Below are 27,940 nucleotides of genomic sequence, written 5' to 3'. Positions count from 1 at the left end.
ACTAAATCTGTTAGGAGAAAAAGTGGGGAAGAGCCTAGAACTCATTGGCACAGGAGACAGAACACCAATAGCTCAGGCTCTAAATTCAACAATTAATGAATGGGATCTCATGAAACTGAAAAGCTTCTGTAAAGCAAAGGACACTGTCAACAGAACAAAACAGCAGCCTACAGACTGGGAAAAGATCTCCACCAACCCTACATCTGACAAAAGGCTAATAGCCAAAGTATATAAAGAACTCAAGAAATTAAGCACCATGAAACAAAACAACCCAATTAAAAATGAGGTAAGAGCTTAACAGAAAATTCTCAACAGAGGAATATCAAATGGCTGAGAAACACTTAAAGAAATGTTCCACCTCCTTAGTCATCAGGGAAATGGAAATCAAGTTATTCTTATCTCCCAGATAAGGAGCAGGTTGGTGGCTGAAGTACAGTGACTTTGAGTCCACTGAAACAGTTGAAGGGAAGATGTTTCCATTGCTACCATTCTCAGTTCCCTCCCGGGTCAGGCAGCACTAACGAAACTCTGTACCCTCCTCCCTTCTCTGGGTTATTCTAACAAAATGCCATGGAGAAATGCTCAAAATTGGGCAGAACTAACCTAGGAAATGAATCCAAGTGTACACTTTGAACTTGAGCAGAAACTCAATATTACAAGCAGACAAAGTGCAAAGCAGACACTGAGAAAGTTTTACCAGAGTAAAAGTCCAGGACAGCCAAGGCTACACAGAGAAACCCTGTCTTGAAAAACCAAGAAAAACAAACAAAAGAAAAACAAAAACAAAAAAAACCTTGGGGCAATCATCCTTCACACAGGTTAGGCCACTTGACACACACAGTGCATAAATGCAGCTCAAACATGCCATCCTAATTCAGGCTCCTCCCACTGCTCACATTACACGACCCCCCCACCCCCACCCTCCCCTATCCCCCCCCCTCTCTGGTTAGGGTTAGTTTTCAACATTACTAAACCCATTTTTACTAAGATTCTCTATTCCTGATTCATACTGACTCACTAAACATGTAAACTTAAAAAGGCAATCAAGGGTTAACATATGTACAATACAGCACACGCGCACACACACACACACACACACACACACACACACACACACACAGAGAGAGAGAGAGAGAGAGAGAGAGAGAGAGAGAGAGAGAGGAGAGAGAGAGAGAGAGAGAGAGAGAGAGAGAGAGAGAGAGAGAGAGAGAGAGAGAGAGAGAGAGTCAATCCCTTCCTCCACCCTCCTTTTTACACTCTTAATAACAATGGGGGAAGGAGGAGGGAGGGGGAGCAGGCTTCCTTTCACCGACCATTAGAAACAATTATCACTTTCCCCAGGCCTGCTGAGCACTTTCCCCTTTGATGCCTGCCTTAAAGAGATAGAGAGCAGGGGGAGGGGTGAGTTGCCTTTTCTTTCAGTCTGAGGATTTACTATATGGTGTGGGCAGACAATCATGTAAAGAAGCGTTTCCTGTGTGCAGGACAGAGAGACACTTCCTTCACCCTCCGAGAGTTCTACAACTAACAGCAAATCTAGGAGCGCCGGCCTAGAAGACACATCCCAATCAGGATGCGGCATTGGAAGCCCTCTAGCCTTGGGTCTCTGCTAAAGTCTGATTAGCACCTCACTGTCCCCAGGGAGCTGTCTGTAACATATTATGTGTTTCACACTCCTTAGAGATCCAGTATCAGCCAAGCCAAGCCTCCACAAGATATGAACTCTTGTGATTTGGGGTGCAAGCCCCTGATCTTATCACAAGAAAAAGGTGGGCTTTCCCATAAAAATTGTTTAAGACGTCTTTCTCTGTTCCTTGCTAACATGGCTTATAGGTGGGTTAACTAAATCTCATAGAGGAGAAATGTCTCTGAATCATTGTTACTGTTTACTGAGTTGATTAGTAGGGATTGACTGCTCACTCAGCTGCTCACTGCTTATAAAGAAGCTTTAGATTTCTGATGGACAGAAATGGGCATCTCAGTCTTCTAAGGAGAAAGCTACCATTGGAATCTGAGACAGCATCTCTGAAGGTAAGCATCCCGGACTTCCTTTCGAATCATTTACTGGCCAGCTTCTACACAGCCTTCATGCTCTTGGGATCTCTATCAACAAGATGACTTCCTTGATGCCTTGGGACTCCGAAGGAACGAAAAGCATGCCAGGGCCAAACCTGTCAGGAGCAGGCGGTGAAGTCTGGGCATGATTTCTGTCTGTAGTCGTCTCAGACAATTTTCTATTGCCAGTCCATTCTACAGGTGTAGAACCCATGGTCCTCATAACAAAGTCGGTGGTGAATGTATGATTAATAGACATTGCCCCATCTTCTCTACTTCATCCTTCCCTTGAGCAGGGAGATTCGTCATCCATTTTTGTTTGCAGATAGGGAGACTATACAATGACACTAGCAATGACAGTACTAATTGGCAGAATTCCAGTTCACAGTTAAAGGTACATGAAATGTTAGTTCTCATATGTCCATACCACAGGGTCAGCGTGTTCTTCCCCACTTTACAAACAAGAGCCAGGCAATAGCCTAAGCCCATTCTGGACACTGGCTTTTAGAAGGCTAGGTAGGGGCTCAGGATTCTCCAGCTAGTAAATCCTCTAACAAGGGAGAGTGATTAGTGTCGGATGTGGTAGTGGGCTTTTGTGCAGCTGACAACTGCAGCCATGAAAAGCCTCGTCCAGGCTCATTTCACAGATGCCCTCACAAGCTGCTCCTGGCTCCCTAATTATGCCATTCACCAGTCCCCCAGGCCTGCCTCTGAACTCCTGACCCAGTAGTGAAAGACTTGGGGTCTCATTACTAATCTCTTAAGCCACCTAGTTCTCCAAAATACATCCATTTAAGTTGGAGGCCAAGGCTTCGGGGTGGGAGGTGGGGAAAGGGAAAGCCTGGCTCTGGAGTCTCTCTCCTGTGGCATGACCATGATCCCCAACTGGAGCCCTTGTCGCAGTCCAAAGAGCAGCTAGTATGGCTGGATGACTCAGTATAAGGCAGACCTTGCCAAGGGTCAGTGTCTGGGCTACACTAGAGCATTTGGGCCCACCTGTTAGTAATTTCAGGGATGCATATGAGGGATGAGGCCTGTGTTTGTTTTAATTATTATTATTGTTGTTGAAAAGGGAGAAAAAATGAGCAGAAACTTTTAACATCTGGAGGCTGCCCTTCAGTTCATATAATCCCCCACAATAGAGCATGGGCCCCCAGCTAGATGGCTGGTAGGTGACTCCAGGGCTCATGTGCCACTCTCAGGAGTAAAATGCAGTATGGTGAGGGACTCCCTCGTACTCCTAAGAGAGAGATGGAAAGATTATGGGTCTCCAGATATCCCCCTTTTTTTTTTTGGAAGAATCAATTTCCCTCTCTTTTGCTGAAAATAAAATCTTTCCCCTATATTTAATCTTTTAAAAACAATTTTTTAATATTTATTTATTAAGTATACAGTATTTTACCTGCATGTACCATAAAAGGCCACTAGATCACACTATAGATGGTTGTGGACCACCATGTGGTTGCTAGGTATTGAACTCAGGACGTTTGGAAGAACAAGCAGTGCTTTTAACCTCATAGCCATCTCTCTAGCCTCCTATATTTATTCTTATTCTCTCATTCATTCACTTATTAAGATACCATTTATTTAGCTCTTACTATGTGCTAAGTTCTTTATTCCCCTGGCATATGTGAGAAAAATGAAACCTGGAAAAAAATAACATTAGAGACCTTTTCCCCCTTTTAAAACATGGCTCATATTGAATAGAAGGAACCAGACAGGAGCCTTCCATAGATAGAAACGCTCTGAAAGACTTCACCCAGCTGGGGATTAAAGCAGATGCTGAGACTCATGGCCAAGTTTTGGGATGAAGCACAGGGAGTTTTATGAAAGAGTTGGGGGATAGAAGGACCTGGAGTGGACAGGAAATCCACAAGGAGACCAATGGAGCCAACAAATCTGGATGGAGAAGGAGAGTGCTGCCAAGACTGATGCACCAACCAAGGACCATGCATCCTGAGGACCTGGATCCCCAGTTAAGATGTAGGCCATAGGCAGCATACTCTCCTTGTGGGTCCCATAATATGGGGAGTAGGGGCTACCACTAACATGGACTCTGGTGCCCACTTGTTGACCACTTCTCCCTGGAAGGACAGCCTTGCCAGGCCACAGATGAGTAAGACGCAGCTGTCCAGATGAGGATTGATAGGTTGAGGTCAGATGATAGGGGAGGAAGGCACCCCCTTTCTGAGGACTAGGGGAGGAAGGAAGGGAGAAGAAGGAGGGAGGGGGGAAAGAGGGGCAATGGGGGGGGGCTGCAATCAGGATGTAAAGTGAACAAATTTATAAAAATTAAAAACAAAACAAAACAAAAATGGATCCCAAAACCATGGAAAGAGGAGGAATTAAGCAAGTTGACATGCACAGAAAAAAAAAAAAAAAATGGGTTGGTTTGGCTTCAAGGTTCTTGTAGTCTGAGTGATGGGCATAGACAAGCACGGTGCTGAAGCAAACTATGCCTGAAGCAAGATCTGAAGTGTAAACTCCTCATGTCAAGTAAACTCTGGAGATTAAAAAAAAAAAAAAAGTTTGAGAAGGGGAAAAACTGAGCCACAGCTGAGCCATGACAAAACCAGTTTTCCAGATGTTGTTGGTTGCATAAGCATGAAGGATGAAGGTCAAGGAGCTGTGCCTTATTCTGCATACAGCTCCCAACATAATATGTTTGAGAAAAATCTTAATTTTCTGATCTTTCCTTTTTTGCTGTTACATAGAAAGCAAATTTCTAAGAAAATTCTAGATCATGATACATGACGAGAATATACTGGATAAATGAATAAAACAGTCAAAGGCAAAAATAGTATTTAAAAATTAGTCTAGACTAGCCAGGCGTGGTGGTGTATGCCTTTAATCCCAGCACTCAGGGACATAGAGGTAGTCAGGTTGCTGTGAGTTTGAGGCCAGCCTGCTCTACAAAGCAAGACAGCTAAGGCTAAACAGAGAAACCCTGTCTCAAAAAGAAATGAACAAACAAACAAAGCAACAACAACAAAACAAAACAAAACAAAAAGAGTCTATAGTGATTTGATTTAGATCAGACCACAAGGACTCTGTTTACTTTAGGATACACACTGGGCACTAGAGATGAAATGCATGCTAGGGTAGGAGTAGCTGGATGTCCTGAGACATGACCTGTTCCTGATGAGAATCCAACATTATAGTGGATTTCCATTCAGAGACCTGGAATGCTGGTAAGTTCTAGAGAAAGAAGATATTGATAAAATTTCCCAGCATAGAAAACTATCATTATAGAACAAGATTAATCAGTGTCTTCTGATAATATCTTAGTACTACAGGATTGCCTAAGACTAGACATAAAGGCTAAAATTACTAATGCAGCCAACTTTAATGTAGAAATTCTCACTGGCTTTGGAGCAGAATTGGGTGTCATGGCCAAGTCTAGATCAAAGCACTATAGTGAGGAAATCCTCACCACCCAGCTTAGAGATTGAGGGGGATGTCACCAGACCCTTCCAATCCCCTCTCTACTTTTCCCCAAAAAGCCTTGAATGTTCATAGGTTAATCAGGAAAGTGATGACCACATCCAAGTTCCACTTCTGGTCACCTAAACCCTAGACTAGGAATAGCTGAGCAGTGCTTAATGGCAACCTTGACCACACCAGCCTATTCAGAAAGGTCAGAAGAGATTTTTCACTTAAAAATATGTGTCATAAAAGAACAAGATTTTCTCAAGTTCATAAAACTGAGAGTCATCAAGTTGTTTCTGTGTTCATGCCACTATGTCTTCTCCAGCATTTCTAATTAAGATCGGTGTGATGTAAATTGTGTTTGGGATGAAGAAGAAGTCACCGTGCTTATAGAGAACTCTTGCAATATGCCAACATAGCCAGGCTGTGTGTATGTGTTTCTGGGTCTTGCTCCCTACTTCATCATGTGGGTTCTCTGATGCCCTGTTATAGTTGCTGCATGTGTGCCTCTTCTCTCTTCGTTCTTTATAAAAGAGGCAGAGTACTTTCTTGAGCTGTCTGCAGATTCATTTTTCCAGAAAAGAGACTCCAAGAATGCTATTCAGTGACATATGCAAGGAGCAGAAGACAGAGTTTCTGAAATTGTTGACTGAGCCCCTGTGACCTTACAGTATGAATGAGGTCCTCAGTCTTAAGGAGAAAAACAGATATCAGGATGCTCTGGGCTGACATGTCAGATTTCAGAAGGAGAGATAGTAGCTGGGATCAGCCAAGTGGCCACTTATGACTTTCTTCTCCACCAGGAGTTGAAAAAGGTCTCTGAGAGATGGGGACCTCCATGGGTCATGTTGTTACCAGCGACATCCTTGGCCAGGTCAACTCACATCTGTGCACAGCAGTGGCACCTTGGCATTATGTTTGAGATCCTCCAATATGAACTCCTCCACACCTGACCCCTTCTTTACTCCATGTGGCCCAGGAAGCCCATACGTCTTTTGATGACAAAGTAATGTGTTTTGGAAGTTCAGCTTTTCCCATTCACTAATAGAATGACTTCAAACCTGTTGCTAGGTCTGTGTTTCCGCACTGAAAAATGAGATGACTTTTTATTCAGAAGAACTGGCATACGAATTCAGAGTTCCTTCACACATACATGGGTATAGGCACATCCTGCACATTGAGAAAGCAGTCCAGTTGTTCTTTCTCCCTCATTTCTTCTTCCTCTGCTTTTTAGGGAGAGAACTCTAGACAGCCTTGCCTTACCTGTGGGCCAGCTGAAGGCTTCATACATTTATTCTTCTGTAAACTAGTGAAAGCTATATGAGATGCTTCATACGATGGTCAGCAGGTTTGGACGTGAACACACAGTATAAAGTACTGGACCTTAATTACTGTTATTGCAGTTATGTTGCCATTACTACCTGTTGTTTATTATTGTGTGGTCATTCCTTTCCTTCTTTCATTTACCCTTATATGTCACAATCCCTTTCCTCTCTACATTTCCTTTCTTGTTCCTTCCTCTTCCTCTCACTTTCTTCCTTTCTATCTCTTACTCCTTCGACCTTCTAGTGCTTAGCCTCGTATTGGAAGAACTCTAAAAGCAATTCCCACTTACAAGCTGAAAAGGCACACCTACTGTGTGGCATCAGTCTCTGTGGAAAGCCAATCATAGGGGAGTTCTTGACACTTGATCTCTCCATAGCATCATGTGGCAAAGGAGCGGAGCTGAGCTTTTTCACCCCCACCCTGAGTCTCAGCCTCCAAAAGTCATTCCCTACTAGCTGTGCTAAGCCATTGGCAAAGGGAATGTGCATTTTAAAAACATCTATCGTGAGCTTATGATATGTCAGATGCTGGGGAATTCAGCAGTGAGTGCAGCAAACAGTACCAAGGAAAGCACTGCAGGTTTTGAGTTAAGGTCCAATTCTGGAGGCATAAAGGAGCATCTTCTTCCTTATCTTCAGATCATCATCACCATCATCATCATCATTTACCAAATGGGGATTACAAAGGCACAGCCTGATCTGCCCACCTATATCTTCACAGGGAATTCTGACCCAAATATTCAGCTTATCACTTACTGACACAACTTGTCCATTCAATCCAGTTACGGAGGATATGTCCTCAAGCGCATGTCATATACATTATTGGTGTCATTCAATAAATACATGAGCGTTTTCTCCAAATGTTCTCCAAATATGGAGAACCTATACTAGGTCCTGTAAATAGCTAAAGACAGAAGGTAGAGCCCAAATCCTTAGCTGTTCACTTTACATTTGGTATAGAATTCCAATGTTAATTGAGAGATCTAGACTTTAATGATGGCTAAGTCTTAAAGTATGTCAAAAGGAGTCATGGCATCTTTGGGGAGGAGGAGAAAAATCTCAAGCTGTGTTCAGGGATCCCAGGCCATTCTAAACCATGCCCCTTGAGCTACATAGAAAAGTGTATATCAACTGCACTGGCCTGTGCCTAGTATAAGGCGCATGGTATTCACCAGCTGTAGGGAATGATACAGAGCTTTACAAACAAGGGATGATGTAAACCAGACATTTCTTGTGGATGAAAGAGAATGTATTCCAAGGACAAAAATCCTCCCATGAGAACTGGTGCAGACAAAATGTTTAAGACTTTCTAACATAAAGTGGTCAGTCCCTCATACTTCATTCTGGGGGGAAAAAGAGAGATGTTTAAAAAATATTGGGAAAGGTGGTATGGGATAGAACACAAGGGGGTTTAGGAGCCAGAGAGAGCGAGTGGATCTCATATTCTGCCACCAAACATGAGAATCTTTGAGAAGCATTCCCCTCCCTGTCTGTGAAATATATATACTATTTTGCTATGGACTTCTAATGGTTTGACTTGATAAATGGATTTAGACAGCATGCCATGCACCTCATGAGTATTATGTTTAAAATCTTTATGATCTGAAACATCTCACTTTACATTTGAGGAGACAGAGACACTTCAGAACAGCTAAGCAACTGCCTGGAGATCTTTCCATGCATGTGCAATGGGATGTGATGCATGCATCCAAAACCTGCTTTGTCCATAGAGTAGCCCACAGCCTCTATGAAGTCACTTATATTAAATAAATGAAAAAAATGTGCCTTCTCGGTTACATGAGCCATATTTTATTGTTTGGTGTCATAGGTGGCTGGAGACTGCTATATAAAACAGGGCCAAGGTGGGACATTTCTATCCATGTAGGAAGTTCCAGTGGACAGCTCATTGATCTGGAGCTCTCAATGATGACATAATTTTGATTTCTTTCAAACATAATCTTGATTTTAGCTTCTTGATGTGTGTCAAGTAATTTTCTGCCTCAGTTTGCACTGAACTCCTATTCTCTTTCTGCATGTCTTGCTGTCAGATGCTGCACTGCAGGCTTGGCCATCACACAGGTAGGATTCATATTCAGACCTAGTCCAAGCCCATGGGCCTGGGGGCAAGGGGTAGTGCATTTCTCAGGAAGTGGAAAATTTGTACACAGATTAAATGTCCCCTACCACCAACTATATATATAGGACTAGTTTTAGGAAGGGCACAAAGGTAGACAGGAATCTATAACAATGATATATGCTTCTCAGTAACAGCACCCTTCATGGGATCCTTGGAGCCCATTTCTCTCTGGAAATTGAATATGTTCAAATGACTTGCTTGTGCTTAGGACTAGTTGAGGACTTTTAAGCTTTAAGAAAGCTATCACTGTGGTGGTAGTGAAGGGACAAACCTCTTTCTGGTCTGATTCTAAAGATTACACATCAAGATTGACTTTTTCAAGATCGGGATTTGGAAGGAGCTGGAGAACACAGCTCAGGAACCTTGAAAACCAAACACAAACAAAGGAGCATGCAAACAAACAGAGTCCTGTGCCCAGCCAAACCTCAGCTCTGTTCAAAAACACCCCCTTCAGGCCTGGCTTGAGAAAGTTTACTTTCAGAGTCAAGAAATGAGCATGTGGTTTGGGGGACAGAATTCAATCCCACCGAAGCAGCAGGCTCAGCAGAGCCTGACTGACGCTCGCTTCCGAAGTGCATTACAGCCCCAGAGAGTGAAGGCTGTTTACATTTTTTACATGTTTCTTGGGTACAGAACATGAAACTAAATTATACAGCAAAGGCCATGCTGGCTACATGCCGGTGACCCTGCTGAAAACAAAACAATAGTGCAAAAAAAGAAATAGAAAGGCAAGGAAAGAGAAAGGGAAGGAGAGAGAGAGAGAGAGAGAGAGAGAGAGAGAGAGAGAGAGAGAGAGAGAGAGAGAGAGAGAGACTCTGGGTGAAAGGTAGGGATGAAGGACTGTATGGTCCTGAAGCTGAGGTGTAAAGGGAGGTGTGTGGAAAAGAAAGGCAACAGGATCAGGGTGGGTCAGCCTTGGATCGAGGCCATAAATAAAGGCCTAGTAATCTTCCTAGATGGACCACGGAGAAGGTTGGCAAGGGGAAGGTCTTATTCCCACAGAGAACCCCATGGACTGAGCCCCAAGCCACAGAGCTCTGTTTGTTCTTGGGCTTCAAGTCAAGTCCTCTGGCATCTGAGAGAGGGAGACTCATTCTTCAAACCTGGCCCTCAGGGCTACACATGGAGGTATCCTCAAGAAGTTAACACAGGCTTAGTGCCTGCCTGGAAGTACTGCTCACTGTTTGTTACTCCCTCCATGTCAATACTGGGTTCCTCCCCCCACTCAGTTTACCTGCAAATGGACCCTTCTTCAAAATATATCCTACTGAGTTTCCCTCTATATATCAGAGCACTTGTCACAATATATCTTGCCTCAGTAGAAAGGATCTCATACCAATTCCTTCTCCCATGAGGGTAATGGCTATATTGTTCATCTCCCTGCCATCCCATTGCTTAAAATGGTACTTTTAATGTGGTCAGGTCATGACATACCACTATGAGCCTAGCTTTCCATTGGAATACCAGAATTATTCCCTAAGCAATGGGAAGTGAGGTAAGAACTGGGGGCTCTCTAAGTCTCTAGCTATTCAAAAGTCTGTACTCAAAAGCCGAGTTCTTAAAACCTGTATCTTAGGGCTGGAAATACAGCTCATTAGTTAAGAGCACTGACTGCTCTTCCAGAGGGGATGTATTTGATTCTCAGCACCCACTTAACAACTCAAAACTATCTGTACATCCCATTCAGGGTATCTGATGCATACAATGCACAGACACAGAATCAGACAAGATATCCATGCATACACATATTAGGAGAAAAAAAAAACATTTTTGAAGTAACCCTCAGTGCTATGTCTAATTATGTCCATCCCAAGTTGCAGAAATATAACAGGAGACAAGAGTATTTCTGAGACTGTCATTAGAAAAGAACTCACGCATCACATAGATCTCACTCCTACCTTGAAAAGCAGAAATTGTAAGGAAGCAGAGACCAAACTTGACCCATGTCACATAACCCGTAAGTGATGAGCCCTAAGCTTAATCTAATTGCAGATGCCAATAGATTGTATTTGCTCCAAACTATCATCATTCAAATACTTTCAGATGGAATTCTAAGGCCAATCTCAATGCCAAAATGTCATCATCTGTAGAAGGGGTGAATGAGGGAAGGATGGAGAAAGAGGGCCAGGAAGAGAATCCCTGCAACGTTTAATAGCTTTAAAGTCTCTCCCAGCCCAAGGTTTCCCTTGAAGAGTTTCAGGAGACACAGCTCATGGACTCTATTTTGTACTCATTTTTGGAGGGAATGTTGGGTGCCCCCCATGAGTGGGACAGGCTGTAACAAACCACGGTACTTTCTGTTCTGTCTCCTTAGATGACTTGCACATGTGCTCTTGAACAATTATTCAGAAACCACCAGGAGAAAGCAGATCCCTTGGGCCTTTGGGGAAACTACTTGGAATCTATGTGCTCCAGCATTTCAGCATGTTCCCTTTCCCTCTCCTTCCCCACCATTGGCAAAGGCTGCCCCCTTTTCCTAATGAGAAGAGTTGAATGCTCCAGTTGAAGACAGGGACAAGCAGGGAAGGGGCAGACAGCCTCTGGAACTGTGTCCTCAGCACGAGAAATTGAGGCCAAGATTTCTCCTTGTTTTTTGCAAGTATTATTGTATAAGAAGCACTGGGCAAGTGCTTCTCAGTACAAAATTTCTGACTAGAGATCTTTTCATGTTAACACCTGTAGGGAAGTAGATAGAAGAAAACAAAGGAGAATGGGATAGGTGAGGAGTTCCTGTCTGTGAGACTCATCTTTTTCACTTTGAGAAAAGCCCATTTTATTCAGGAGGGTGGCTGTTAAATGCATGGAAAATGATATGCTTTATGGGGTCTGGCAAACCAGAGCTGTAGAAATGTCTTCCCATCTTAGTATCTGAGCAGTGTGCTTCATGCCTAAAGCCTCAGGAAAGCTCTTCTCAGCCCTCAGGGTAAAGAATGAACCCCAGGCATCTGCAGTGTCTCTAAGTACGCCCCCTTCATTTCTCTTGATCTTTTGCTTTGTTATTAGCCTTTGGTTTGGTTTGTTGTGGCTGCTGTTGTTTTGGTTTGGTTGGCTTGGGGTTTTTTGTTTGTTTGTTTGTTTGTTTACTCTTTGTATATCATCCCTCATCCCCTTTTTCTTTTTCCCTGACTCACCGTTTCTCACTTAACAACATGCTCTTCACACCCATGCCTTGTCCTGTCCCTCAATTTAACTCTCTTAAGTTTCAGCCCAGCAGTCACTTCTTTTTAAATGTCTCTCAGCCTTCATCTGGGGCACAGTATACAAGTACTTTCTCAATAGCATAAAACTCCTTGTAGCAAGATGGATTTATTTCTTTTTTATACACACACATGCTAAAAGTATATATACACATATATACATGTATATGTGTTCATATGTGTGTGTTCTTCTGTAACCCAGGCTAGTCTCACACTTGCTATGTAGTCAAGGATAATATTAAATTCCCAACCTTCCTCTCTCCAAGTGTTTATATTAGAAGCTGTGTCAGCATGCCCAGTTCAAATGCAGAACTATTTTTTTTTTTTAACCCTTGTACCCAAAGAACCCAGGATATATCAAGAAATTTGCTTTGGAGACAAGGATGGAAAGGACACCAGTGAATCCCCCACTGTCCCTACAGAGATCATGGCTGTTGAGGAATGTACACATATCAGAGTTCTCTTTTATGATAGCTTAAGGTTTCCTATGTATAGTTAACCAAAAATTACATAAAAGTGTACTTTCCTTCTTTTATCTCAACATCCTCCAGTGATAATTAGGCACATATTCCAAAACCTAAGGCACCTGATTTACATGCAGGGTTAGAAACTTGAAGCACTCTCTTTGCTTCTTATACTGTATACATTTTAGACATTTCTCTGGAAGGTTCTCTGAGGCTAAAATAATGGAGGTTGAAAGTGGTATATACACACAATGGTGTTTCATTCAGTAATAAAGAGGAACATATCATGTTGCTCATGGAAAAATAGAATGAGGGATAATTACATTAAAGCAAATAAGTTTGAGTTGGAGAACAAATACCAAATGTTTTCTAACAAAAATGAATCCAACATAGTGTATTTGGAGTTTGTGAGTGTGTGTGTATGTGTGTGTGTGTGTGTGTGTGTGTGTGTGTGTGTGTGTGTGTGTGATTACATACATAAGAAGAGTAGAGAAAGATTAACTGGATACAGAAAATGACTAGAAGGAGGAAGGAGAAAGGTGGGAACTCAGGGTGTGAGTACAATCAAAGGAAATAATGTTCACTAGTGGATATGTCTTTAGGAAACCCACCACCATGTACAATGACTATCTGTTAATAATGTAGTTACAGAAAAAAGAATGGACGTCCAGGATAGATATCTGACCTTGGCAGCAAGATGGAACAGTATTGCCAGAGATCTCCTATTTTCTTGGTAGTCTTGAAATGGATACAACAAACAAGATGACACAGAAGACATCTGTTCTTCTGATCATTTCCCACATCTATCTTTGAAGCAGGTATAAGCTGCTTCATTTGCACCTGGCCTCCTACCTAAACACAATGCCCTGTGTCCCCATTTGGCCCCTTCCAGACATGATTCCAAAGCCTTAGTGTGCTCATCTGTAAATGGAGACCATTTATCCTGTTTCTGCAGTAGCTTAAGCAAGATTCACAGAATTTGGTGCAAAGCCCAGACAAACTTGGTAAACGCTGTTTCTGTGATTTATCCTAGACATTCTGAAAGTGGGCAAAGGACTTTTCCATGCAGCACACTGGCTGTCATCCCGGCTGGCTGAGTAAGCTGACAACTGTGTGTTCCATTCCTTGGGGAAATTTCCTCTGGATTTTATACTCTGAGATCTTTGACTACTGTTTCTAGGTATACACACCCCTTGGGTGCAGCAGTAAGCTCTCTGAGATCAGCAAGAGGCTCTGAGCTTCCTTAGAGATTCCCAAAGTAGCTAATGTAGTCCTGGGTGAGCAACAAATGTTTGGTAATGTGACTACATGTAAGTAGGTGAACTTTGGCCAATTGTCTCTGCTGTGTGGGTCACTGTGTCAGCTATGGATGAAAGTGAATAGAGGAACCTAACATGCATGTGACAGGCCACTGACATTGGTATTACCAATCAGGTACAAAAAAAAAACTAGTGCTCGCTGTTTTCTCTGCATTCATGTTATAGAGATGTCGATGTTATTCCCATTTTCCAAGGAAGGACACTAAGCTTCCTGGAGGAGTAGCTTGTCTAAGTGTTTCCAGGAATAGAAGTTAAAAGGGAAATATCAGATCTCCCTGTGTTAGAGTTTAGATCTAGAAATGCACCATGACTTTTCATTTTTGTTATTATTGTCTATGCTCTCCCTTTCATAGCCATCAATGCAGCCTACAAGTATACCTGTTTGCCTCGCTTTAACCAAACAAATAAGTGAATTAGCATGTAGATTGGTTTAGCATAGGGCATGATGTGGTTTGTATTTTAATGGAGACAAAACCACAAAATGATGTCAAGAACCAGACAATAGCAACTCAAAATGAAGTTGGAAAGGACTGATATACCCCCCAAACGGTAATGGTATATACAATCAAAAGCAGTTACAAAGGAATAGGAGGTGACGATGTCCCCTGTCCTCACTAATGCAGGAATCTCCATAGAAGCATCAGTCTAACCTGAGCCAGCCAAAAAGCCACACAATGGAGGAGTTTACTGTATCACGGCCCTCACTTCAATGTAGATAGGTCTCTCACTTCTAATTTATCCTTAGAAAATGTTTGCCTCAAATCACTGACCTTGAAATGGTCAGTCTAAGCTTTACTGTAAGAAGCTTCACCCAATCAAACAGTTGCTTGACTATGGTCTTTCGTCCCTACGAGAATACTGCAAATTCTAGCTCAAGGCTAAGAGGGGATGCCTGTTTAGACAAAAGGAACTGGTCTTAGGTAGAAACTCTGGGAATGAGCACAGAAAGGAGGTCTATGCACTTTGTGCTTTGGCAGCCTTTGGTGTAAAGCATTAGAAAAATGTGAGGCATGGAAGGAAAGTATGAACAAGACAAGATCTTTGCAAGTAGTTAAACCAAACCAAACGGAACCATTTCTGAGGTTCCCAGAAGAGAGATAACTCGATTCTCTTTCTTCATTTCCATTTTTGTTCACTCACAGGAACTTCTTGATTCCAGTTGGGTCACGAAGGTGCATGGCCGAAATATCCAAGGAATGTCTCTTAGTATAGGATATTCAGCCCAATTTGCACAACCAGGAAGCTTTGATACATCTGATAACATTTGGATACAAGAATCAGCATTCATGGGTAGCTTTACTGTAAGCAAATTTGGGAGAGTTGTTTAAGGAGAATGGGGGAGAGAGACTGGAAATCATTAGCAGTGGCAGGGTCATGCTAAATCAAAGCTCAAGTTGAGACTGGTATGCTAAGCTCACATAACTCAAAGAGTGTTCATCAGTCTCACTAGACATAAGCGCCTGCAGTGTTATTCTCATACAGCTCTGGTTTGGAGTGATTCTCCCATCCAGAGCTTTACTGAGGTCAGAGATGTGGTCTTATACTTCCATGGGTTCTATCACAGACATAGAGATAGCTCCACAATTCCAGCAAACACCTGAGCTTTTATCATGTTTATAATAGCAGAGAAAGGCTGGCAGAGAGTGGGACAAACTGGATTGTAATGGGGAAGTAGGAATGGCTGGGTATTTTCATAATTCTTCAGGCCACGCTTGTCCTGGTGAGGACAGGAGGTTGCAGAAGAGGGTCAGTGTGTGTGGCGGGGATTGGGAACAGCCCAGGTTCCAGAGTATGGTCCAGCTCAGGGTGATTTGAGGCCCTGGCACTTGCCATTTGGAACTCTGCCTTTTCCCCTGGAATCAGCGACTCCTGACTTTGGATGTGGCCTTATATTTCTAAGCTCTCATTGGTATATTCCAAAATATTCCTCTAAGATTAGATTCTTTACATAAAGGATATGGCACTGATTAGAGAGACCACTGTACTTCCTGCAGGGCTCCAACGTAAGCAACAGAGTGATTATCATGAAGAAGGCAAGATGGTTGGCTATAAGTGTATGTGTTTAGCAGGGTGGTTGGTGAAATTCAGGTGCTACTGGTTCCTGGGCCTCTGTTCTCCAGTATTAGTTTGATCAGTGTCTAGAGTAAGCTCTCATGGCCTATTCATATATGCTTATATGGGTGGGGGATAAATAAAAGAATAGGAAGAGAATGGAAGGGAAGAAGAAGAGGAAGGAAAAAAGGAGAGGAAGAGAGAAAAAGGAGGTACAAGAAGATTATATTGAAGGAACTTGAGGGACCCAGGGAACACTTTTCTATCTTATTCTTCAATTCAATCTTCAGGAACCTCCTAGATCCTCCTCTCTTGACATCAGTATCTTCACTAGAGGCCCTGACAGGGTGAAAATTAACTACTGAACTCTAATCACTGAACAAGGTACTGAGAGGCACAGTCCTATTTTCTCCTCTCCTGTTATCAGAAGGGAGCAATCCTCCCACTTTAGAAATGGTGCTTATCCTGGAGGAAGCTGACTTTATATTGTTTGTTTGTACGATTGCATATATGGATGTACCTGTGTGTATGAACACATATGCATGTGTGGGGTAAGGGCATTTATTTTCATGTAAGAAAACTGGGTGCCCTCCAGGTCTTCATTTTTCTGTTTCTGCACCCAGCCTACACACACTGACCCTGTATACTCCAGTGAGCTGATCTTATTATGGCAAATTTAGTTACAGCCGACGTCTCCTTGTAACAAAGATTATATCCAAGCTCAGAGTAATGGAACCTAGTCGATTTCATTAAAATAAAATTGGTAACAATGAATAATTCAATAGGATGATTTTGTTTTCTCCCCTCCTCTTTATAGATCGAAGAGCCAGTATTTATAATGATTTTTTAAATTGGATTTTTGTTTAGGAAGAACTAATCAGCCATAATTCCTGACAGTGCTTTCCCTACAAGATTGGATTATTTGTCCCAGGAAAGCCTACTTTTTTTTTTTTTTTTGCAAATGAAGCGATTGGGAAATTCTTTACTTCTTTTGCTCACATTACTACCAATAATCTTTGGGTGATTTTAATACACAGTTGCTCCCATTACTCCTGTGTATGAAAGTCTCCCATAGTGTTAATAATTCCCTCATTTGAATATTGTTTTTCAAGTATCTCTAGGAATGTGATGCTAGATGAATTTGGAATTCCTGTGCCTGAAGTGTAGGAGATATGATGTGATGGAGAAACAATGGCTGGATGTCTTCTCTTGGTGTCACTAGTAGGCAGGTGTGTTTATGTGCTCGCATGTGCTACACATTTACAGTAAAAACAAAATCAGACAGTGTTGTCCAGATGCTGTGCTTTGAGGAGGAGAAAAGATGAATGAAGCAACAGTCTGTTGTAAAAACCCCGATAGCCGATTGTGGGAAGCAGTAAGGCATGGACATAAGCTTCCTGAAGTTCTCTGGGAAGCTCTGACTGTACAGGTGAGTCCACCAAGTGCTGAGGCAGCACAGAAAGGGAAATGCTAACCTACTCTTTGCCAGGCTGGCACTACACATGACAAAAGCCAAGGAATGATCCCGGGTACCCACACCTTTCCACTCTCCCGAGGGCATCCACTCATATGTGCAAATGAATAAATAAAAAATTGAATAATGTGAACATACATAGGAGAGGTAAATTGATGATCAAATAGAGATGAAAGGAAGATATGAGAGGTGCTACCTTACACCACATTACACCATAGTTCTCTTTTGACCCCAGCCCAGGGTACCATATCTCATTCACCCAAATTCCACCTGTACCTCCCGCCCCCATCAGCAACAAAACTGAAATAACGAAGCAGTATTAGAGAGGGATGACTGAGAATCATGCCTCATCTGCAAGGCCAGGAGGCAGGCTAGATTCAGAAATGGCCCCTGTGCTGGGCAGTCAGAAACAGAGTTGTGTCTCTGGGAAATTGGAGTCTCAGAAGAAGGCAGGTGTTTTCTCAGCAGGATAATTGCAAAGGGGGCTCTGGGGAAGCACAGCTATCCTAAGATCACACAAGCTCTGGTAGCCCCAAAACTCTCCCTCCCTCTACTAGGCTATCAGTACCCTGTGGGAGAACCATGCCATATAAATAGTTCATTAAGGGATCACGGAGTGAGTCACAGCTTCTTAGAACTGGTAACATCCCTGGAGGGTATCAAGCTAAACTCGGAAGTGTGGGGAGGCAGGGCAAGGGGAGTGGAACCCAATATGGTGCAAAGACTATACAGCATACACCAAGTCTGTGATAGGGTTGCCATTAATTCAGTAAGCAGACAAGTTGAGAGTTCCTGTCAAAAACAAACAAACAAATCCTAAAATTCTCCAAATAAATTTGTTATTACTCCCATTGAATTCCAATGGTATATTCAAAGCAGAGTTCTTTCCATATTTGGGTCATAATAAGAAGGTCATAGGGGAAAATTCTTATTCCCATGATGCTTGCATTCCCTCCCCTTCACCACCTCATGCCTTATCCTTAACCAATGGGACTGAAGAGATGCTGTTATCACAGATGGCCTCTAACACTGTGCTTACAGTATGCACATGAGACCCACAGGAGGGATTCAGGGAGCCACCGGCAGTAGCCTTGCAATGGCCAGGAACTTACCTGAGATGCCGCCGGCTGTCCAATAACAACCCAACCTGGGCATTGCTGGTCTTGATGGGATACTGAAGCGTTAGACGCCCACTGATCCAGGAAACCCTGAGGCGTGTAGACACCACAGTCTTTAATGCTAGTTTTTTGTTCAAACTCTTCACACATCCCATCCCCATCATGGAAATAGCACCGGCTGGGTTCATCTGTGGGAGACGAACATAGAAAGAGGGTTAATATGTGAATATTTGTTCTTTGGTCTTAGCGATCAGAGACACTGTGGAATAGACCTTCCAAACCAGAAGCTCTGTTGAACCTACTGTCTTAAGTCACATTGGGATACTCTTCTTCAACCTTAAGGGAGAAAAGAAATCAAAGGAAGTACTGCCGTACACAATGGCTTATATACAACTGGCATGTATTGTCCTGAGCAAATGAAGCACAATGCTGCACGAGTCCATTTACACAAGGAATAAAAAACATAGAAACTGAGCCCAGAAATGCAACATCCACATTGCACTGGAGGTCAGGGAAAGGAAACTGTGTTCAGTGGCCATGGGTTTTAATTATGCATGATGAAAACTTACTCATGGTGGACATATCTCATTGCACACCTAGAATACGCCGGGAGGACAGATCTCATTTGTGTGGGTCTGTTGCCGACACACAACAATATTCATGAACTTTCACTCCTCTTAAGTGAGACTCAGCTACAATTTGATGAAGGTATCATTATTGTAATTACAATTTAATTTTTCTAATTAAAGAAACTGAGATGTCATATGTCTTTAATAGCTTGCACAAGTTACATAATACGTTAGTGCTAGAGCTAGGGACCCAACTCACTTTGCAAGTTCTCTGCATGTTATCCAACCTGAGTTTATTTAACTCCAACGAGGATTTCAGTTTTGCACAAAGAACAACCCAAATCCAATCTCAGGCCAGAACCTAAATTTCTGTTTTATTAGATTTTCTCTTTTCTTCTCTGTGCTCTGTGCATCAGAGAAAATGAGGCAGCTAGAATGCTGGGACTGCAAGAGCCCAGCCTAATGCTCCTACAGGCTTAAATGACACCTTAGGACTCTCAGTGAAATGCCATGTGATCAAGCTCCTGCCTGTTTGGTAATTTATGTCTTTTTGTTGTTGTTGTTGCTTTGTTTTTTGGTGTAGTCAAAACCTATGGCTGGTGGCATCAATGCTCACTTGGCTGTAAGGACTAGCATCAGAGGAGTAACGAGGAGGATGTCATCTAAGAAGATACGACATATGTATTCAATATAGAGCAATTCAGGGAGAAACCTGGGTGGTTATCCCTAAGAGATGATCCTGTCACCTTTTAAATGCTAGAGTCAGTTCTTCTAAACTAGCCTCCAGGGCTTCTAGGCAAAGCTAAGCAGCCAGCCCCCTCTGTATAAAGTGCCTATTTTATTAAAATCTCTACTTTAACACCCATTACACTGTGCAGACTCTAGGTCCGTATGATGTAGCTGTACTGAAAGGTTCTAGACATCTCAACTAGTTTTCTTTACCTAGAACCTGAGACCTACCGTATAATTTATCATCCAAACTATAATGCTTTAAGAGAAAAGAACATGCTATTAGAAATTCTGTCTGAGCAATAGGCACATGGAAATCTGAACTCCCCAGGCAAATTAGGCTGTAGGATCACTCTTAGTTTATGTCTTGATATAGGTCATTGATCCAATATTTACTCCAAAATAATGGACCAGAACTCTGGAGAAGGTACTGGAAATGAACATAAATATGCCTTGTACATTCTAAAATAATCATGACAAGAAAAATGTGCTTCTTCTAAAGGGTCAATTCATTTCTAAGTGGTTGAATTTAAATCATCTTGTTAAATCAATACTTACTTGAAATACTTTCAAACATTCTACCTTCTAGAAAAAGTCTAGGGTCATAGAGGGAAAGGACTTGAATTTCCATGTTGTTATCTGTAAAGGGAGTTATTGAATTCAGGAGCAGCAGAATGTTGAGCCCCTTCCAAGCTCCAAAAATTCCTTGTTTATTCCTGCAAACAGTCGACACAGTAAAATACTATCAACTGTGCCAGAATAAGTCAATTCATTATAATTTAATTATTGGAGGATGGGTGTAAGCCAGCTGAGAGCTCCAGTAACCAGTATATCAGGTACTTCCAACACTGAAAGAAGACACAGTCAGCACTTCTCACAGCCTCACAATGACCAGGGATCATAGTCAGTTCAGATACAATAAAACTTTAGGTCCAACCCAAGGGCAAATCATCATAAATCCCAGCTCAGTGAATAGGACTGCAGGAAGTTATGATGTCCAATTCTAGACCACAAGGCAGCTGCTATGAAGGTGAGAAGTAGGAGCAAGATTCTTTATGCATAGAAGAGAGCCATTTATACTCAGCATTTACAGAATGATAAACAGGACCTCTTAAGAATAAAACTATAAGGTTCACTAACTTCAGTACCATGTTTCCTTTCTTCCCATGTGAAGGCAGAAGGGAAGAAATTATAATAAGACTATATTACATTTACCTTCTAAGAAGACTTAATTTATTCAAGGAAAAGATGCCTCTCAGAATAGCAGGAAACTGGACTAAAAGTAAGTTCTTTTAAAAGCTTATTCCTTTATGTTTAGACTTAAAATCACAATAAATCTGTTTGAATTAAACCATAATCTGAGAGTGGAGGACAGACTTGAGCAAAAGAAGAGCTACACAGCTAGATAGTAAAATGGTCAGTATACTGGTAGGCTCCAAGACTCAAAAGGTAGAGAAAGAGGTTCAGAGATGGTTCTGTAAGGAAAGACTCTTGACATCAGGCCTGATGATCTGAATTCAATCCTTGGGACTCACAGGGAGGAAGGAAAGAACCTCCAGGCCACATCTAACTTCCACACAAGCACCCTGGCATCCCCTTTTATTCCATTAAACAAATAAATGTAATAGAAAAACCTTGAAGAGAAAGGAAAAGGAATGGAGAGGAGAGAAAGCAAGAGCAAGAATGAATGAATGAGAGAGATGGAAGGAGGAAGGGAGGAAAGGGGGTAAAGGAGAGAGAGGAAAAAAGAGGGAAAATGAATATGTCTTGTCTCTTCTCCAACATTATGCTGACAAAGCTATTGTGAGTCTTTTAAAAATAATATCCTTGGACTCTGCTATTTAGTTTCTCTTGCTACTAGTGTCCTAGGGGAGCCCCTCCACTCCATCTGCCAGTGTTTTGTCTGGGGAATTCTCTCTCCTTCCCCACTCCCTCTGCCTCAAGCACCAAAAAGAACAGGGTACGGAATGGAATACAAATGCACAGCCAGGAAAAACAAAGACAGCAGCAACAGAACAATAAAACAAACTGAGGTTTTTGTTTTCATTACATCAATTCACTTAGTGTTCCTTGAATGCTTCATGTTGGGCAGCAAGCAGGTTCTTGTGCAGAATTTGAAGTCTACAGCAAGGACAAATGATCACTCTGCCATTATACCTCCTGTCCAGTAGCCAGGTGAAATTTATAATCAAATATTCTTCACTGGAAGTGGGAAGGGATGTTGTGAATGTTGAGTGAGAGAGAGGTAAAGAGATGAGAAAGAGAAAAGAGAGAGAGACAGAAACAGAGACACAAAAACAGAGACACAGAGAGAGACAGACACAGACACAGAGAGAGACGACACAGACACAGACACAGACAGACACAGACACAGACACAGATACAGACACAGATACAGACACAGACACAGACACAGAGAGACAGAGACAGAGAGAGACAGAAACAGAGACACAGAAACAGAGACATAGAGACAGACACAGACACAGACACAGACACAGACACAGACAGAGAGACAGAGACAGAGACAGAGACAGAGACAGAGACAGAGACAGAGACAGAGACAGAGACAGAGACAGAGACAGAGACAGAGACAGAGTGAGCACTAAAAACCCCAGCAGACTTTGACTAGTATTTGTTGAATGAATATATGGATGACTGAACTAGAGAATCCCTGAGGTGCACATTCCTATTGAGACTCTTTGGAATTTTTTTTTTTAATTCTATCATAGGATGAAGGAACAAGAACTGAGTGAGACACAAACAAGAACTGGTTTAGAGTGGACCTTACGTAGGCAGTCTGATCTCTCAATTTAACCCCATCTTCTCCTACCAAAGAGGAATTCACCATTTCAGATTCATTCGTATATATGTGATAGTGCATTTAGGAATCTGTCCACACAGAAAGAACACTTGATGGGAACAAAGTCAACCTTGCCTCACTGAGTTTTTACAAGGAAAAAACTTTCTTTCCCATTTGGAGGAAATGAGTTTCATGAGTTTGAGGCAGATGGACCTTCTGTATGTGGACAGGCAGCTCGTTGGGCTTGCATAGATTTCATGTTCAGGTCTCATCAGTACGGAAGGTCAAAATGAACTACTTTGCCCCAGCATCACTGAAGCACACGATAGGACCATCCTTGAGATAGACAGAGATTGTTACACCCACTTTGAAGGCCAAGTCTAGAGGAATGTGATTGCTTCTTATTAAAATCTAAGCAAACACTAGAGTAAATCTATTGTGAAAAGTTCCTCCTCTTGAAATCAGAACCCTGGATTCAAGCTATCTAATGATCTGACTCAGATTATTGATTAATGTTATATGTGACATTTCAGCTTTCTAAATCTCATGCTAACTCTTGAGGGCTTAAGGACCTGGAGCAGGCATTCCTAAGTGATAGGGTCACTAATGATGTCTCCTTTGGGGGCGGCGTGCTCACCATTAAGCTGGGCGGGGATCTAGGGACCTATGTGATCAACAAGCAGACCCCAAACAAGCAAATCTGGTTATCTTCTCCTTCCAGTGGCCCCAAGCATTATGACTGGACAGGGAAGAACTGGTGTACTCCCACAATGGCATGTCTCTGCATGAGCTGCTGGCCAGGGAGCTGACCGAGGCTTTAAACACCAAACTGGACTTGTCTTCATTGGCCTATTCTGGGAAAGGCAGTTGACCATCTGCCACATTCAAAGACAGTAAAAGCTATCAGGCAGAGACCCCCAGCTTCCTGCCATAGCTGAGTGTCTGGTTTCCCATGCCTGCTTCTGAGGATGGTCACACACTGTGTGACAGCTCTGTGAAAAAGGTGTGTTACCTCCCCACCAAAAGAAAAGTATACTGGTATTGGAAAGGGCTGAAAAGAATATGAAGATGTGAGAGAGGAGAGAGAGTATCCTAATGCAGTTTTAAAATTATTTTTTTCTCAGTTTTTATTTACATGTTTGTGCCTGCATGAGTTTGTGTGTACCATGTGCATGCAAGTGATGCCTATGGAGTCCAGGGGCCAATGGATCTTCTCAAACTGGACCTCTAAGCCATTGTGAGCCATCTAACATGGGTTCTGGAAGCCCCAATCCTCTACAAAAGCAGTCTCAGCTTAAGAGTTAAGCCATTCTTCAGCTCTACAAAACACTCTATACATGCATGAAACTGTCCAGAAACAAATTGAAATCAAGTTTTCAAATCCTCATGGTTGCAGCCAGTTGCTGAAGCTTCTTGGAAAACATTCAATAGGGACAAAGCTAAAATACTTTTTCTTGAGCTTCTAGTAACAATGATGCCCTTTTTAGAGAATGTGCCTTCAGTGGAGTATTCAATTATGGGAATAAAATAGGATACCATCTTTTTTTCTAGTCTTTCTAAAATATTTTACTGATTTATTCGTATTACATCTCAATTTTTATCCCATCCCTTGTATCCTCCCATTCTTCCCTCCCTCCCATTTTCCCCTTACTCCTTTCCCCTATGACTGTGACTGAGGGGGACCTCCTCCCCCTGTATATGCTCATAGGACATCAAGTCTCTTCTTGGTAGCCTGTTATCCTTCCTGAGAATCTAGTCTTAAAGAACTGTTTCATGTTAGAAGCACATGTACTTGAATGGGGCTGGAGAGATGGCTCAGAGATTAAGAGCGCCACCTGCTCTTCCAGAGGTCCTGAGTTCAATTCCCAGCAACCACATGGTGGCTCACAACCATCTATAATGTAATCTGATACCCTCTACTGAAGATAAAGCACTCCGTAGGATACCGTCTTTGACAAGTTGCAGTATTACTTTTCAGGCATCTGTAGATGTTTTCATAGTTTCCATTGGTACGGACTAAGTAGTCTGAAGACTTACTGGAGTTCTCATCAATTTTTCACCCTGGTTAAAATAAATGTAAGAACCACCTGCAGATGGAATGGTGGAGAACTATGGACATAAGTGATAGCCTTAATCTAGGAACAAAGAAGCAAATGATTCCAATGCGTGCTGCTCTGCAATGGGTGGTATTTCTAAATAGTTGTTTAAAAAGACAGCACAGCTTTTGAAACATTGCCTGTGTCTATTTTGAGTGGAGGGAAGAATGATTGGCATTCTAATGCTTTCTTTCCATGTAATAATTACTATTTTCCCCCTATTTCCTTGAAAACAAGAAGAAATAGTATTTTAAACATTTTTAAAAAGATTTATTTATTTATTTATTGCATATACAGTGCTCTGCTTGCATGTACCCCTGCATACCAGAAGAGGTCACCAGATCTCATTATCGATAGTTGTGAGCCACCATGTAGTTGCTGGGAGTTGAACTCAGGACCTTTGGAAGAGAAGCCAGTGCTCTTAACCTCTAAAACATCTCTCCAGCCTCAGTATTTTAAACATTTTAAAAGATTTATTTATTGTTATATATAGTGTTCTGCCTCCAGGTACACCTGCAGGCCAGAAGAAGGCATCATATGACATTATAGATGATTAGGAGCCACCATGTGCTTGCTGGGAATTTAATGCAGGCCCTCTGGAAAGGCAGTCAGTCCTCTTAACCTCTGAGCCATCTCTCCATCCCATGAAATAGTATTTTTAAGCTCAGCTATTTCTTTAAGAATGAATCTAAGCACAACAAACATGATGTCAAATAATAATTCATTCTAAGAAAACCAACAGCAACAAAGATGCCAAAGTGTGCGATCTTTTGATCCAAATAATGGTGTCTTGGAAAGGTGGAAGTAGTGATGCTTTAAGCTCCAGTAATTTACATGATGGAAGGTTGGGGACCTGCTCAAGAAGGATATGTTGGTCTGTTTCTTCTGGAGCAGTAATATCTCAACTTGATGTTGCCTTTAATAAAAAAACCTTTATGTCAAGCTCACATCACTGACCTCATATACTTTTATTCAGATCAAGAGGAATCTGAGGAGCTCATGTTTGTCTCTGGTTTCCTCAAGGGCTGGCCAAAGCCAATATGAACCTGAAATCTCTTCCCCTATTCTATAGTGACAGCTGAACATCCTCTAGCAAGCTGAACAAAATAGAAATGGAAGGAGCCCATGTCTGTCTAACCCCTCACAGAGGCACAGGATGAAGGACAGTAGGGGCAGTTCCTCTTAACTCTTTCTACTTAGCCATTATAGGAACCTCAGACCAAACTTTAGGTTTCTCCCATTTCAGATCCCTCTCATACAGCAATTAGTAAATGTGACTCTCCAGTGTGAATTTCACTATGTTTGAAACATGTAATTGATGCCTACATCATTTGGATATCCTCATGTAGCTCTTAAGTCCTTTCCTAGTCCAGACTCAACTTCCTGGTTTACCCTCAGTTTCAGGCACATCTCTCTACTTCTTCTCCAGGACTCACTCTTCAGAGCACCTGAAAGCCTGGTCTCCAGTCTGTGTCTGCAGTTCAAGGACACCTCACCTGGCATTCTATTAGAGTCCTGTCTTTTCAGCTCTGACCGGCTCTTACTTTCCTGCATCATTCTTTCCTTTTCTACAGACCAGAAGGAAGAACAGTTTATGTTTTCAATATTTAAAAACAGTTTGAATACAAAGCTTTTAAATAAATAAAATGCAAAACGTCTCACTCCATATCTCAATGTTATTTCTACTACCTCAAACTTTACTTTTGATTTATAGTAAAATTTATTAAAAGGAATCTCTTCACATTCTATCAAATTTCCACCCATTCTTTTTTTTTTTTTTGGTCTCAGATCTGGTTTCCGTACTCAATACTCCACCATAGTCAGGTCACCAGTAACCTCAGTGTTGCTGAAAGCAATCATGACACCAGCATTTTCCTTTCACTAGATTGCCTCGAGGTACATGAAGCATGACTCCACTCTTTCCACTTGAAATCTCTCATCTCTCCTCTCTCCTTTTGTCTCCTCTTCTGTGCTTTCTTCTCTCTTCCTTTTTCCTCCTTCCCTCTTGTCTTTTCTCTCCATCCCTTAATTCTGCTATACCTCTCTCCCTCCTCCGTGCTACCAAACCATGCTAGCTCCTTCTATCACATTGCATTTCACACCTACCTTCCTCTACAGTCTCTACCATCATTCTACTAAATACTTTGGGACTTCACGGCTAAGTCTGGGAAGTTTTTCCTTCTACATTTTCTGATCCATCCTATCATTTAAATAAAAAATTTAAAACATGTCTGCCAATAATTGCCTTCACCTATGTGGATTTACATATGAACTCTTTCCCAGTTCCAGTGGCCTACAATGGAAATTCTACTAACCATATGTTCGAATTCACATCATCCCAGGACCAAAAAGAACATTAGTTTCACAACATGTCCCCTTTCTCCATGTTAGAATATAAACATTCTGGCAGCAGAGGCCGAACCCCAACCTTCTCTGTTATCTTCCCTATTTGGTTTTCACCCTACCTTGTCACATCACATGCGGACATAAGCACATCCTTTGTCTCCTTTGCCAAAGGGGTATGCCAAATAAATGTATTCTGCCTCATAGCCATGATCCTGGCCCAAGCCTTCACCATTCTTGTCTTACCCTCTTTTATATGTTTCCTGACTATTCTTCCCTTCGAACATAGTTACAATGTTCTTCTTGAAACAATACATTCCCACATAAATTTTCCCAGTGATTTCCCATCTTATCATATACAATAAAACCTAAAATTTATATCATGACCTAACAGACAGTTTTATGTGATTGTCTCCTTTTATTATCCCTCCTATTCACAGGCTCTCCTACCTATCCATCCATCTACCCATCTACCCATCCATCCACACATCCATCCATCTACTGCCCATTCATCTAGCCATCTATCCATCCATCTATACATGCATGCATACATACATCCACATAGATTGCCATGTTTTCACGCAAAAAGACTTTATTTGAAATTATCATTGCTTTAGGAACTTAAACTAGATATTCACATTTATTTTCCTTGCTCTTCTTGTGATCTCTTCATTAGTAAAGAGCCAATCCAAAGAACAGCACTATACTCCTTTAGTAAGTGCAGGGTTGGTTTCCTTCACAGCATTCATAATATTAATAAATCCAAAGTTTGAGGGTTGAGGTGTAGGTCAGTGGCACAATGTTTGCCTACCATGTTCGAGGCCTTGATATGA

General features: G+C 41.9%; 1 protein-coding gene across 1 annotated transcript in view; it reads right to left on the bottom strand.

The window, feature by feature from the left end:
- Positions 1–27,940, bottom strand: part of Pappa (pappalysin 1) — a 245,077-nt gene that overhangs the window by 74,494 nt on the left and 142,643 nt on the right. Inside the window, exon 10 of the mRNA XM_051163182.1 lies at positions 18,565–18,758. Coding sequence (XP_051019139.1) covers positions 18,565–18,758 — 194 coding nt within the window. The remainder of the gene's footprint in view (positions 1–18,564; positions 18,759–27,940) is intronic.

This window comes from Acomys russatus, chromosome 2 (genome assembly GCF_903995435.1).
Source record: "Acomys russatus chromosome 2, mAcoRus1.1, whole genome shotgun sequence".
In the NCBI taxonomy this organism is placed as follows: Eukaryota; Metazoa; Chordata; class Mammalia; order Rodentia; family Muridae; genus Acomys; species Acomys russatus.
This window is presented reverse-complemented; position numbering and strand designations above follow the sequence as displayed.